This window comes from Natrix helvetica, assembly GCF_964273705.1.
Source record: "Natrix helvetica genome assembly, chromosome: 15".
NCBI lineage: Eukaryota > Metazoa > Chordata > Lepidosauria > Squamata > Natricidae > Natrix > Natrix helvetica.
This window is the reverse complement of record NC_138565.1, coordinates 10383877-10398989: the sequence shown is the minus strand read 5'-3', so window position 1 is coordinate 10398989 and position 15113 is coordinate 10383877. Positions and strand designations below refer to the sequence as shown.

Here is a 15113-nt window from a genome sequence, read left to right as displayed (position 1 = left end):
CAGCTCTGGTGTGGCAAGACTGAAGCTTCAAAATGGCTTCGGTCAGGTCAGCTTCAGGGTTGACAGGCGTCCCCCCCCCCCTACCTTAATTGAAAAGGACTTCCTGCAAAGAAAAGAAATCAGAGAGAGGTTAGTCAAGGTTCAGCCTAATACCACCTAATACAACTTGGAATGCTGACCGTTGAGGTTTGACGCCAGAACCATGAATATTTCTTGGCAAATAAAGAGTGCATAAGACAATAGATGACTCCTATGATTATGAAAGAGGCTTCTACTGCTCCTCCTTCTAGAATGGCCTCTGGCTGAGGTTATTGGGAGTTGGTACACAAAGTAACTGGAGAGCCACCAGTCCCTCAAGTGCGACCTGGAGATTTCACCTATCCAAAGCCAGATATGACAATGTGGGTCACCATGAAATGAAGCGAGGAATAGGAGACCTCTAGACTTCACAATGAGGACAATATATTTGAACACACTAATAAGCATTCAGAGAAGTAGATCTCTCCTTGGAAGCAGAACAGTCTTCTTTGGCTTTTTAAAGAGAGAGGGGAGCCAACCTACCCCCTTGGCCAGGATGACCTTAGTAGGCCTGTTTCTCTCTTGGTGTCAACTTGCAAAGCATCCCTGGCCTGCTCTCGAGTTGCCATAGGTAAGAGAGGGGGGGAACTGACAGAGCAGCATTGCAGCCACAACCAGAAGCACATTCCATGCATACCTTTCTTAAGGCTGTATCCCAGGTTACCTGCAACAGCCAGAGGGGTGTGATCTCTACAGCCCGTGAAAGTGCTTAGTTGGAGAATGTGATTTATGACACACCCTGGGGAGAGGGGTGGAAACAGGGTCATAATTGGGCTGTAAGTTACGTGGGGTCAGAGCTGGCTTCACTTGGGTATGTGCCGACATGTTGCTCCTAATCAATAATTGGATTTCTTTTGAAGCTTGGCTCGAGGCTCATGATTTAATTAGGGCATCCATCGAAACTCTGACCACAAGCCAGCTCTGACACTTGGTTTCCTCCCCACTAACAGCCAATCATCCAGGCTCCAGGAAATAATATTGGCTTTCTGGGTCCTCTTTCAACTCATATGGCCCCAGAAAGTGTCAGAGGTTCCTTGGTCAGTTTTTGGTTTTGCTTAAAAAGAGAGGCTCGAGTGATTTCCGTGGGAACCTTTCATTCCAGAGTGTAACTCTCCTTTTTGTCTTGTCTCTCTTCTTCTCTTCCTCCAACGTGCCTCTTCCACCATTTTCAGGCTAGAATTACTTCATGGCCAAAGGAAACCCCGGGCTCCTGGTTCAGTGAATTCAAGCGCGGTAAACTGGTAAGAGGAATCCACATTCAGCTTTCTGTTTGGCTTTAACCCCTCCTCATATTTTGCAGAGCAAAATGGCCCGTTGGCCCAAAGAGCAGCCAGCCACCTGGTATAGTCGCTACAAGCGAGGGTCATTGGTAAGTGGCAAAGCTTCTGGCTCCCTCCGCCCTCCATCTGGAGCACGCCAGCCGCGTCCGCTTTCCACATCTGGCCCCAAACTAATTTCACCCTAAATGCTGAAGTAATGAGCAGCACTAGAAGAGTCGCAAGGATGCCAAGGAGCAATGGCTGAGGGGGGTTTGAAGGCTCCGTTGGGGCCCTCACCCTAACCGACGTCTCCTTGGCCTTTCTGACGTTCAGCTCGTCCTTTGACCTGATCAAGAGATTCTTGTGGTTACAAAGAACCAGACAGGACAGTGCAGGGCAGCAGAGGAGAGGAAAGGAGAGGAGGAAGGAAAAGGAAAGGAAAGGGTTTCGAATCAGAACTTGGTTTAGAACTGGAATTCTGTGTATTCACAACTTAGGAAAAGAAACAATGAAATACTTTACAGAAACTATGTAAGAAGATGGTAATTCTAAGAATTTCATCTGAAAATATTTGTGTTTGGAGAAAAATCCTCCAAAAGACGCTGAAAGCATTACATTAAAAATCATTGAACTGGAAAGATTGGAAGATTCCCCGAAATTGAGAAAATGGAATGGAAACGTTTTCCAAGTTAGAATAACTGAAGTCAACAGGTTTGCCTCTTTCTGCCGAAATTCCTTCCCGCTTGGCACCTAATGGGATTCGACCCCAACTTCCAATTCACTTTTGAAGCAAACACAGATCTGAGTGGACCAGATCACAGGAACCTTTGGGAAATCTGAAGCCAGATGCCAAAGCTCCGAGACTTGTCCTGATGAGACCAACCAAAGCTCTAACCAGAAGCTTCCTTAACATTGGGAAGATGGTGAAATTGCGATGATAAGTCTCTCCGACGCTTCAGTTGAATGGTGGGCCATTGTTGAAGAAGTGAAACATGGGGACAAAACAAGGCTGTGTCTCTTTTGGGGGTTGGGATCAAGAGAAGCCAAGAAGGGGACAAAAGACCTCAGATTTGTTTAATCTCAGCTTCCTTTATTCAGAAAAGAACTTCCCAGCTTGGCAGGGTCTGTGTAGTGTTTGCTGTAGCTTCAGAACGGGAGGTTTAGCCGCCATCTGCCCAGCTTCGTTGGCAAAAAAATCAAAATAAGGAAAATGTAATTTTTTCTATTTGAATTCCATATTCCACAATTCCATATTTCCATCATCTGGGGTGCAAAACAGTTTTAGATGAAGGTTGGGCACGTAAAAAGTCCTCTCTTTGTGAAGGAAACATTTGGCAGCATACTTAAAAGAAGATTCCGAAGATGTTGAAGTCCCATCACAATTATTCCCGATGATATTCTTTGTCGTACCCATTGCTTCCTCTCGAGCGAGGGAGTTCATTTATTTTATATCTATATACATAAAAACGGCTGTATGTGTGTGCATGTTCCGGCATAACTCTGGAACGCCTCAAACAATTTCAACCAAACTTGCTACACAGATGACTTACCTCTCTGGAAACAAATACTGTGGGGGCAAGACACCCCTAAAACCTCTCAGGGTGTGTGTTCTGTTATGATACAGCCTGTTGTGCCTTCAAATGGCTTCTACTGTACTGCTGTGAAATGGCTTCTACTGTACAGTGGTGTTGCCATGGTAACAGCTTCACAGTACTCCACAAGGGAGCTCCCTCTGGTAAGGGCAAAAATCCAAAATCAGAAATTACGTTTGGTCTCCCCTATAAATAAATACCCAGGCAACTCCAGGCTATTGGCTAGTTAATTCTAAGTAACAATAGTGACAGCTTTCCGGGACCTCTTGAAATACTCTTACGCAGTTTTCTCCGGCAGTGTTCATTTTATTTTAATTTTTCAAAAAAACTACATCTTACTCTTCTACCTGCAGTCAACATTACTGTGCACGGAGTGTGAATAAGATGCACAAAAGCTTTTCCAGCTAGGCAGCACTGCCACCACACTGAAAAGGCGGCTGTCGTGTTGTGTGTTTGTGTGTTGTCAAGAGCTTCTTCCCTGCCCAAGGGAGCCCACGCATGTTCCAAGACTCACCACACTGTACTAACTGGAGAAGTCAGGTCCCCTCTGGGTCTGGCTGGCCAATCCCACCGGTCTTGTGCAAATCGTTTGGTTACGGATTTTGTTTGTAGCCGCTGGTTTTTGCTCATTGGCTCAGATTTTGCCTTCCCTCTTATTTTCTTGCTCTCGTTTATCTTGCTGGTCATCAGGATTGTTTCTTGAACTGGCAATGAGCCACCAGGAATTAGAAGACTTCCAAAGGCAACCACACCACCTTTGCTTATGCAGTGGGAAATTTCGCCCTTCCTAAGAAAGCTCTTACCAAATTCCTCTGATGCATTAGAAGGCAGAAATTGAAAATTAATCCTAATATTCACTTTGGTTTACAGCAATAGCAATCAGCCCTTAGACTCACATACCACTTCACAGTCCTTTACAGTCCTCTCTATACCGAGTTAGCCTCTTGGCCCCAACGATCTGGGTCCCCATTTTACCCACCTCGGAAGGACAGAAGGCTGAGTCCACCTTGAGCCGGTGAGATTTGAACTGCTAAATTGCAGGCATCCAGCAGTCAGCAGAAGGAGCCTGCAGTACTGCACTCTGACCACACCATGGCCTCCTCTTCTTTCCTCCCTCCCTCCCCACCTAGCAATAGCATTTAGACATATATTGCTTCACAGCCCTCTCTAAGCGGTTTACAGAGTCAGCCTCTTGCCCCCAACAACCTGGGTCCTTGTTTTACCCACCTCGGAAGGACGGAAGGCTGAGTCCACCTTGAGCTGGTGAGATTTGAACTGCCAAACTGCAGGCAGCTGTCAGTCAGCAGAAGGAGTCTGCAGCTCTGCACTCTAATCACTGGGCCACTGTGGCTCAATGTATTGTTGTGATTACCCATTTAGCTTACCCATTTAGATAATATTGCGTTTTGAGCTGGGGAGCAGCTATGGATGTGGTCCCAGAGTCTTTAAAGGCCACTTGCAGCTCTGGATCTGGATTTGGGGTTCCAAATCTCTTTTGTGCTATTTTCCCCTCACCCAGAAGACCAGGAGAGCTCCTTTTGGCATCTCTGGGGCTTCAGCGCCTGTTTGAGCTCACGCTGGTTTAGCTGCCATCCTAAACTCTTCATCAGGAGTCCTGGGAAGGGCCTGTGCCTCAGTTGGCTTGGCTTGAAACGTTCTTAAGGAGAGGTTGCCAACCAACAGTTTTTTGGAGGTAAGATCTCGTTCCCTTGTTCACACACTGAACAATATAGGATTGATGAATGGGATGGTTTAACCTTCATGCTTCCAATTAGCATTTTTAAAATTCTAAAAGTTTATTTATGAAATCTATTTTCTGCCCATCTCATATCCAACGATTCGAAATAGCTGGCTGACATCTATAAAAACATTAAAAATCCATCACTCCTAGAAACGCAGCCGATGAAATAATTAACAAATAAAATCATTAACAGCAGACGGCAAGGGAGGGAGCCGGACACACAAGGAGGGGAGATGGGATTAAGTTTTAATTAGTCCAACACCTCCAGTATGAAGCTCCAGTATGAAATATTAATTATTTCCATAATAAATGCAAATGAGGCACCACCTCCAAAAACAGGTTTCCAAATTTGTTAAGTTGTGGGGGCCCTGGGGCCGTGTGCATGGCAGGGAAGGAGAGGGAAGGGTTATTCAGAAAGGCTAGCTTTTCATTTAAAAAATAATAATTAATTTAATTGACTGGTTTACTAAACATTGTTGATAAACATGAGCTTAATTTGCACATATAATTCCTAGAAGTAGTTGAATCCGATACACAGAGGCATATATAATATTCCTAGAGGTGAAAATACGTATGATCTTTCCAAATTCAGAGAGCATTTTAAAAGACGATGTCGTACAAATTGACCTGGGGTTCCACCAATGGATTACTGCAATGAGTTCCACATGGGTCCTCTGCTTGAAGACGATCAGAGTTGTAGCTGGACCAGAAAGGCAGTGGATAGAAATGCCTCAATATGTCCTCCTGTCACCACCACTGGGCCAGCTGAACTTGCTGCCAATTGGCTTCCAGGCCCTGGTGTCACCGCTTAAGAGAGATGGTCTAGTTCTGAGCCCCATGGCTGATAGTTCCTGCCAATCCTGATCGCCGGAGCGAACCAGTTCGCTCCCAGCTGATCGTCGGAGCTACTGGCTCTCCTGAACCGGCTGAATCCCACCCTTGGTTGAGCCCCTCAGGAATTTTATCTGAAATTTCTTCCAATGAAGTGTTTGGCCCAGAGCCTAATGGTGCTGGGCGGCCTCTGAACTGAATGAATGTCGTCTCCATTAGATCAGGGGTCTCCAACCTTGGCAACGTTAAGACGGGTGGACTTTTTTGCTGGCTGAAGAATTCTGGAAGTCCACAAGTCTTGCCAAGGTTGGAGACCCTTGCGTTAGATGGCCACTCCCTTCTAATTGGAACAACTGGAAATAGGTTGCTTTTAGAGTGCCATCCTTCTGCATCAGAAGAATTTAGGAGGTGATAAGACTAGTGCAAGACTTAGTCAGACTTTCAATCTTTTAAAAATAAAGAGCTTTTTTTTTCAAAAGAGACCTGTTCAGTCTTGGAAGGAAGGAAGAAGAAATCTTTCTGTGGTCCCAAGCACAGGAGACCCTTCTGCTGGTCCGTCCTCACTGCTGTCAATTTATGTTACGTAGGCTTTAAACAGTGGAAGAGTCAGTTGCCACCCGTAAATCTCTTGGGAACAGATCCTGATCCAGGATAATCCACTGCCACCTTCTAGTTCCTGGTTGCTCTTTTAGCTTGTCTAGCATGCTTACGCTTGCCTCAGTCAGTCGTTTCGACCTCTCAAGAGAATCATGGACAGGAGTCCACATAACTGGTTGGTAAAACCTTTCTTTCTTCTTATCAATTTGTGTGTGTGTCTCTGTGTGTGTCTGTGTAATTGACTGATTCTGAGCATGTGTGGACACAGTTCCCTTTCCTTCTGGCCCACTCAGTCCTTTCCCACAATATCTAATGAACACCAGGGTCTTGTCTGGAAGTTGTTTAACTTTGGCATGGAATACCAAGATGCACAGTGAGCATCGGATGCCTTGGGTAGCCCAATCTCTGACACAAACACACAGGAAAGATTTTCAGACAAATCCACAGAGGAAAACCCCAACATTCCAACGTGGCTGAGATGTCTACTGTTGACCCAGCGTTCCAACTTCTCTAAACGTCTTGAGTCTTTCCTGACTGTGGTCCTAATTCTTATGTGTCCACGTAAGGATCCTTGTAATTCCACACTTGGTTATTCTGCCAATTGAAGGGTTTTTAATTACTTCCTGAACGTTGTAGAAATGAGACCTGTTTCTCATTTCTAGGATTTGCCCAGCCCAAAACTCAAGAGTCCCATTTATTTTTCAGAAACAATGGTGGCTGTGTGTTTTTTCAAATGTAAAGAATTCTCTCTGACTATCCCTCAAGGGGGGCCCAAGAATACCGTGATGCACTTTGTGGCAGTTGGGTGTAAACTTTCTGCCGAGTGGCCTCCCTCTTGCCTACCCACCACATCTTGACTAGCCTACCTGGTCTGCTTCTTCTTTGTCTCCTTTTCCACTTCCCCTCAGCTCTCCTACGTGGATGCTGACAGCAACCCCATTGGAGTGGTACAAATGACCTTCCTGCGGCTCTTGAGTGCCTCCGCCCACCAAAACATCACCTACAACTGCTTCCAGTCCGTGGCCTGGCATGACGCCACCGTGGGCAACTACGAGAAGGCCATGCGCTTCCTGGGCTCCAACGACGAAGAGATGTCGTACGACAACAGCCCTTTCATCAGGGCGGTCTTCGACGGCTGTGCAGTGAGTAGTGATTGTGACTGCATAGTAGTCATTGTGCAAAGGAGAGACCCTTAGTTGGGGAGGAGGGGCTTGGGTCACAGCCCTCTCAGGCAACCTCCTAGGCTGTTCATGTTGATAGCGGGACCTCCTTTTTATGGGCGTGATCAGAGGTGGGAGTCACATACCGTAACAACCGGTTTGCACAGCACATGTGCAATGCTGGACTTGCTTCGCTGGCATGCATGCCATCTGCAAAACACATGGAAATTAGCTCATGGGCGTCCAACAACATGGCAATTCCCTGGCACATGCCTTCCACATGTGTGTGTGGTGTCAAAAACACAGCGATGTAGGACGGGATTGTGTCCGGGGAGGAGGGGGCAACCACAGATCGCAACTACCAGTTCACCTGAGTTGATGCGTAGCGGCAGCAGCCCTTGGGCGTGGTTGAGAAGGGGAGGGCAAAAATATGAGACAATAGATTATTTTTTGACTAATGTCTGAAAATAATTATTACTGCATATATTAGCTATCAACAAAAAGAGTTTTAATTAAGTGTAATATAGTAATGCCTTTATTGTGGTCAGTGACCAGAATTAATTAAGTGCAACAATCAGTGCTGGATTTTTTGCCTAAAAGTCTGACTTTCAGCAGAGAATGTTACATTCTTCTTCCACTAATAGAGATTACAGTGATTTGAGTCTTTATCAGGGTTCCTAGTAAGACCCCCAACAAAAGGAGACTCCGAGGGTTGAGTTTCCTCAAAGTTCCACTTTATTAGAGAGGCCATTTTGGCACATCCGGGAAAACCCAAATCTGAAATGTTTCCAGGTTTTCCCCACCCAAAAGAAAGTTCCAGCCCCTGTCCATCAACCCCATGTCCATCACAAGGCCCAATCAGGCACCGTCCCAACTGGAGATGCCTCCCAGTCACGCCACTCCAGATGCAGGGCAAGACGTCCTTGACACTCTGAGAAAGGAATGTTATCTTGACTATATCTCTCCCATCCTCCATATAATCCCCCCTCCCAGTTTCCCACAGCATTGAATGTGGCAGACCTAAAGGCCCAATGCAAAACATGGCTTCCAGGCCTGACATAGTTGGTTGAATGAATGATCCACTTAATTTTGGGGGCGGGGGAGTATATGGGGCCCCATCAAAGTGTTGAGGCCAGGAGTCTCGTGGGTACCTGTGCTAAAAAAAACCGCAGTATCTCAGAACAAAGCAAGTTTTCAGCTTTTCTAGGCCAGGGACGAGAGACCGTGTCTGAATGGCATCCTATACAAAGAGTGATCTTGTGTGCCCATCTTATTAAAGAACTGGGCGAAAGAAGGGAAGATGGAATGAGACACACAACAAGAGTCTTCCGATCCTGGAAAGCAGACACGGAGAAGAGGGAGGGAGTAGATCCCAAGAGGTTTTACAGGGAGAGATCGAAAATTGAGGTCAGGAGGACCATGAGAAGCCCTAAACAAGTGGCACAGCTGCCTTCTGGGGTCATGGGGCATTCACAGATGGAAGCTCTCAAAGGAATGGCCTGAGGATAGGGTGGACTAGAAGACCTCTGAGGTCTCCTCCCATCTGACCGTTTGGAGAAAAAGATGGGAGGCTTTCATAACTGATGTGAACTTATTAACTTTACATATCAAAATTAATACTTCAACGGAAATGCAAAATTCACCTCCCAAAAGTCTGTAATGCGATTCGTTCATAAGTAAAGATTGGGAAGATGTACATCCAGGCACCTTTCAGCCTCCAGAAGACTCTGCAGAGGCTCACGGAAGCACCAAAACAGCATCTGCCTGCAGCCCCTTAAAGCTCTGGCCTGGGCCAAGGGGAGGGGGGTTGGGGGGGGGAGAGTTGTCCCCAAAATGGCTCAGCCTGGCGCAGAAGCCAGTCAGGGCCAAACGTGAGCGATGGACTTTCGCAAAACTTTTGTTGTTTCGGCAAAAGGATCCCGGCCGCGAAAGGAGCTGAGACCCCGAACAACAGCAAAGACACAATCTTTTATACAACTGATTTTCAGAAATAGGGACGTAAAATTTCAGAAAGCTATTTATTACCTTCTTGGAAGTTCTACCTTGCTTTTACTCTAAGTCCACTTGTCTATGGAGTTACGCCTTGTTTGAGCATAGGTCCATTCCGCCCCTATAGAGTTATACCTTTTTTAGCCCTGGTTGTGGTTCCGGCAGCTTATTTTCTTGTTGCCAAATCTTATAGGTGTCTAATTCTGAGTAGGTGTTGTTGGATTTCCTCCATTTCAAACTGACAGCTTATACGGTTACATTCCTCTTACGTTTCCTAGGATGGGATGTGCGTGTGTACTGCTTCTTAACAGGGGCTCCATCAGGTGCAGCTGTGATGCTGAGAAAAGGAGGGAGGAGCCAGTAGGCCCAGCCACCCCCCAAGGGCCCTGGAGCACCTTTTGGGGACTACCTGCAAAATCTTCTTAGACTAGAGAGATGGAGGGGGAACGAGGGAGGGAGAGGGGGAAAGAGAGAGGGAGGAAGAGAGAGGGGGAGAGGGAAAGAGGGAGAGAAAGAGGGAGGGGGAGGGAGGAAGAGAGAGGGAAAGAGAGAGGGAGGAAGAGAGAGGGAGGAAGAGAGAGGGGGAGAGGGAAAGAGGGAGAGAAAGAGGGAGGGGGAGGGAGGAAGAGAGAGGGAAAGAGAGAGGGAGGAAGAGAGAGGGAGGAAGAGAGAGGGGGAGAGGGAAAGAGGGAGAGAAAGAGGGAGGGGGAGGGAGGAAGAGAGAGGGAAAGAGAGAGGGAGGAAGAGGAGAGGGAGGAAGAGAGAGGGGGAGAGGGAAAGAGGGAGAGAAAGAGGGAGGGGGAGGGAGGAAGAGAGAGGGAAAGAGAGAGGGAGGAAGAGAGAGGGAGGAAGAGAGAGGGGGAGAGGGAAAGAGGGAGAGAAAGAGGGAGGGGGAGGGAGGAAGAGAGAGGGAAAGAGAGAGGGAGGAAGAGAGGGAGAAGGAGAGGGAAAGAGGGAGAGAAGGAGAGGAAAAGAGGGAAGAAAAGAGAGGGGGAAAGAGGGAGAGGGAGGGAAAGAGGAAGAGAGGGAGTGGGAGAGAAGGAAAGGGGAGAAAGAGAGAGGAAAAGAGGAAGAGAGAGAGGAAACAAGGGAGGAAGAGAGGGAGAGAAGGAGGGAGAGAAGGAGAGGGAAAGAGGGGAGAAAGAGAGAGAGGGAAAGAGGGAGAGAGAGGGAGCAAGGGAGGAAGAGAGGGAGAGGGAAAGGGAGAGAAGGAGAGGGAAAGAGGGGAGAAAGAGAGAGGGGGAAAGAGGGAGAGGGAGGGAGGGGGGAAGAGAGGGAGTGGGAGAGAAGGAAAGGGAAAGAGGGGAGAAAGAGAGAGAGGGAAAGAGGAAGAGAGGGAGTGGGAGAGAAGGAAAGGGGAGAAAGAGAGAGAGGGAAAGAGGAGAGAGAGGGAACAAGGGAGGAAGAGAGGGAGAGGGAAAGGGAGAGAAGGAGAGGGAAAGAGGGGAGAAAGAGAGAGGGGGAAAGAGGGAGAGGGAGGGAGGGAGGAAGAGAGGGAGTGGGAGAGAAGGAAAGGGAAAGAGGGGAGAAAGAGAGAGGGGGAAAGAGGGAGAGAGAGAGGGAACAAGGGAGGAAGAGAGGGAGAGGGAAAGGGAGAGAAGGAGAGGGAAAGAGGGGAGAAAGAGAGAGGGAGAGAGAGGGAGCAAGGGAGGAAGAGAGGGAGAGGGAGAGAAGGAGAGGGAAAGAGGGGAGAAAAGAGAGAGGGGGGGAAACAGCTACACAAAAAGTCATAGATAGATAAATACACTTGTGAAAAAATGCCTTATATCGAGGAAAAGTGTTGGCAAAAGCAGCATGCATTGGGCACTATTCTGAACAAAATGTATATATTTTAGAAATATGAAGGAAAAGATATAAACCTTAATGGGAATTTTTTAAAAAAATATCCAAGTTACAGCAGACCAAACTTGATATGCAGTAAAATAAAAAGATTGAAAGGTACCCAAAGCGACCAGCTTCTCCACCCCAGAGTTCAGTTGGCAGGAGCCAAGGTTTACATCATGCGGCACAGTCAGCCCAAGCCAGGATTGTTTTTTTTTAAAGAAGAAATCGAACTCAGCACCATTTCCTGTTGTCAAACAACAGAGTCCCTGGCTACTCAGGCAGCAGAAGGAGTGAGAAAATGTAATGGAGAGCAAATAAAACACATAAAATAATATAAAACGGAAAGAAGGAAAGGAAGGGAAAGGAAAGAAGAAAGGAAATAAAGAAGGAAATGAAAAAGGAAAGGAAAGATGGAGGGAGGAAAGAAAAGGGAAAGGCGAAAGGAAAGGAAGAGAGAAGGGAAGGGGAAAGGAAATAGAGAAAGAAAGGAAAGGAAACAGGGAAGGGAAGGAAACTGAGAAAGAAAAGCGAAGGGAAGGGGAAAGGGGAAAGGAAAGAAGGAGAGGAGAGGAAAAGAAAGGGAATCCATGCACCTGAACGGCCTCTTGTCCTGCTTTCTCCCTCTGCAGACAAAGAAGGGCTACCAGAAGACCGTCTTGGAAATCAGCACCCCCAAAGTGGAGCAGGTCCCCATTGTCGACATCATGTTCAACGACTTTGGCGAAGCGTCTCAGAAGTTTGGGTTCGAGGTGGGGCCGGCGTGCTTCCTGGGCTGAGGGCCGCTCAGAAGGACTCTCTGCAAAAGGGCAACTTCGTAACCTCATTGTGCCTCCTCTTTTTGGCTACTTCCTCTCCTTCTGTTGTTTTTGGACATCACGTTCTGAAACTGGACAGTTTGATGGGACTGTTTTTAAAACCGCTCTCCTATTCACCCCGGCATCAATTTTGCCCCAGGACACACCCACCCCTCCCCCAACCCCAGTCAAAACCCGGACCCTGCTCACCACCGATTCCAGAATCACATGACCGAGGGGCTCTCCGACCGGCCAGAGCCAACTTTCTCCTTCTCTGCTGCACCTCTTCGTGGAGACCGTCAAAGGGCTCCGCTCTCACGCTTGGATGTGTTGCCTCTTCCTCGAAACCAGAACGTTCCCCGCAGGAAAGATGCCATCCCTGCCGCCTTTGCCTTCCTTTCGGCAGCTTCTCTGCATCCGAGGGAAAACTGTCCAGCTATCGCCAGTTTCCCGTCATTGGAAAGTCCCCAAACACCACTGAAAGCCATCATCCGGGCGATGCAGCCGACGCCTGATCTCTGTACAGAAAACACGGACGAAGGACTCCGAAACCCCCTTCTCGCTTGGATAACCTTCCCTGCTGGGGTTTCTCTCAGAACCTAGATGGAACACGCCCCCTCCCCCCCCCCCCCCCGAGATGGTTCTCTTCTGCTTCGTTCACACGAGAAACATCGGAAAGCAACGACCCTTAAAAGTGCCAGGTTCTGACTGCTTACCCCATATGATAAAGGTGCTTCTATTTTTGTATTTTGTAAGTAAATATTTGTATATTATTATATTAAATATTAAATGTTTCTGGGTTCAAAAGATGCATGTGAGTCACCCATGCTCACTGGGCGGCCTCCTCGTCCCCAGCCTCCGATGCCTTCGCTAAGACCAAAGTAGGAATCAGCAGGGAATCGTGTGCTCCCCCCCAGACTCAGGAAGCAGGTTCCCGCAGCCCCCTCCCCTTAGGAGAGATACGCCTCAGCCTTACAGGCACCCAGCAAATGGGATTAGAATTAAGGACTGCTGAACTTTGGGGGAACTGAGGCAGGCGTGTCTCCGGACAAAGGAAAACGGCTGCCATCTTTGTGCCAAGTGTACCAGCAGTGTTGATATTTGTCACCTCTGACAAGCAATAGATTTATGGCCAGCTCCCCCCACCCCTATTCAGGCTTTAACTGATGCAATGTAGAGGGTTTTTTTAAAAAAAAATCTTTTACCAAGAAAACCTTTTCCCCCTCAGTGTTCTCTTACCTTCCTTCCATTTTGTTGGTGCTACAGCTGTCGGAGGAACCTTTCAGACAACCCTGGCTGAGCCCTCCCAGGGGTCCCTCCCAGCTCTCCCCTCATTTCAGCCCCGTGATACATCACCTGTCGTTCCCCCCCCCACCCTTCCCCATGACCTTGCATCACGTGACCCATCACCCTGTCATTGATGGGCCTGGTGAGCGAGTTAATTCAACTGTTCCAGAGGTCTGGGTTTTTCTTTGGTAGCAAAAGGCTTATTCACGCAACGCATCCCAGGGGAAACATGCCAAATTTGTACTCAGTTGCTGAATATTTGTGGTGCTAATTTATGACTTTATTCAATGTACTGAAGCCAAGGACAGACTTGACCCTGTCTCTAAAACTCCCCTCCTCTGTCTTTCCAGAGCAAAACTGAACAGTGCAATTGTGTGTGTCTTTCTCCAGTGGGGCGGGGGGGAGGGCTTGCAGCCACCGCCCACCCTCCACCCCTCCGGCTCACTGCTCCCACACGTAGAAAGGGAAAGAGCACCCCACGCCTGGCCCGAGGCCCCGAGGCCAAAGGGAAGGGCACTGCTGTGATTGGGAATGGGAGCCTTTGTGGGATGTCTTTTCCCAGGGCATTCCTGACCCCGGGAAGCTCCGGGTGTGAGAGTAACTAGCCAGCATCTATCTCATCTGTAGATTCCCCTGCTGGGCTGGCTGACTTTCCTCCTGCCGTTATTGTGGACCCTTACCCCTTTCCTGCCTTCCTTTCCCACCAAAGGAGCATGGAGTGAGGGCGGTTGTCAGGAGGTCACTTGGAAGGCCAGGAAGTGATGTATTTCTCATTGAAAACAGCCTTCTGAACAGCCCTGTTTGGCCAGTCTGTGCCTTTGTCTCTCGAGGCGGGTGGGAGGCCTTCCCTGTAGCCCACTCCCACACTTCATTGGCAGGCAGCAATGATCTGTCCCGCTCCTGACAGATTCCAGGGGACAAGCCTCGCGAGGCGCACAGGGTCTTTGGCCCTGCACCACCTTCCCCAACCTGAGCATAACATTCATGGTGCCCTTTCCCTTCTTTGGGGAATTTGGGGGGAATCACCGCATGGAGGGTGGAGAGCGGAGATACACTCTCTTAGGTCATGTGATTCTGATCTGATTATTTCATCCCCCTTCCTTCCTTTCCTTCCTTCCTTCCTTCCTGTTTTGGTGCTTCTATCAAAATCCTACAGGGTGTTGTAAAACTGTACTGTTGTGTCTTTCATTCCTGTTCCCCTTTTTTCCCCTTCCCCTCCCAGAACACTTTCAGTTACCGTATATTGCAATAAAATTTGCTTCTTGTATTTGCAGACATATCTTTCCGTGTAATTTTATCCCCTAATATATATCATGACTTGAACGAATGTTGATACAAAAAAAAAGTATGAAAACAAAGATTTAACTACATAGAGCCCCCTCCCCCTTTGAAGTGAGGATGTGTGGGTATGAATCTCTGCATCTTTGTAAACACACACACTTGCGTATGATCAGGTGACCCTATTTGTACAGGTTTCCAAATTCCAACAGATCAATGCCCGTTAGAGGTGTTTTTAAGAGAGAGAAAAAATTGAACCTGTGTAATAAAGGAATAAGTGTAATCGATATTTTTCAATAAACCAAGTTTACTGTTTCCACCTAACCCCCGTGACGTGAATGCTTCTTCTGCCTGTAGGTCCAAATCCCCTTCCTTTCCCCCACTTTTCCTGATTTCCCCAAACCAGCCCAGCCTTGGGGGTGGAGGGAGGGCACAGAAGCTTCACCAGCCAGGCAGCTGAAGGTCTTGAAAGGAAAGCAGTAAGGGGGCAGAGGCACGGAAATGGGGGCAGGGTCTGCCGTGGAATGGGGAAGAAAGATGCATTAGCTGAAACCATGGCTGCCTCTTGCTCCCTTTCACCTGCCAGGAAGCCTTGAAACTTGGGCTGTCTCGTTGGAGCCTCTTCCGGGGGAGGCTGGCACCCTCCAAAGGTGGGGGAGGCTCAGTTTTTTCCCTATGGAGAA

At 48.0% G+C, this 15113-nt stretch overlaps 1 protein-coding gene across 1 annotated transcript in view; it reads left to right on the top strand.

The window, feature by feature from the left end:
• The window catches only part of COL5A1 (collagen type V alpha 1 chain), a 207323-nt gene extending 192569 nt beyond the window's left edge, over positions 1-14754 (top strand). Inside the window, exons 53-55 of the mRNA XM_081967084.1 lie at positions 1379-1447; positions 7007-7240; positions 11701-14754. Of these exons, the coding sequence (XP_081823210.1) occupies positions 1379-1447; positions 7007-7240; positions 11701-11847 (450 nt within the window). The 3' untranslated portion in view covers positions 11848-14754. The remainder of the gene's footprint in view (positions 1-1378; positions 1448-7006; positions 7241-11700) is intronic.
• The last annotated feature ends 359 nt before the right edge of the window (positions 14755-15113 follow it).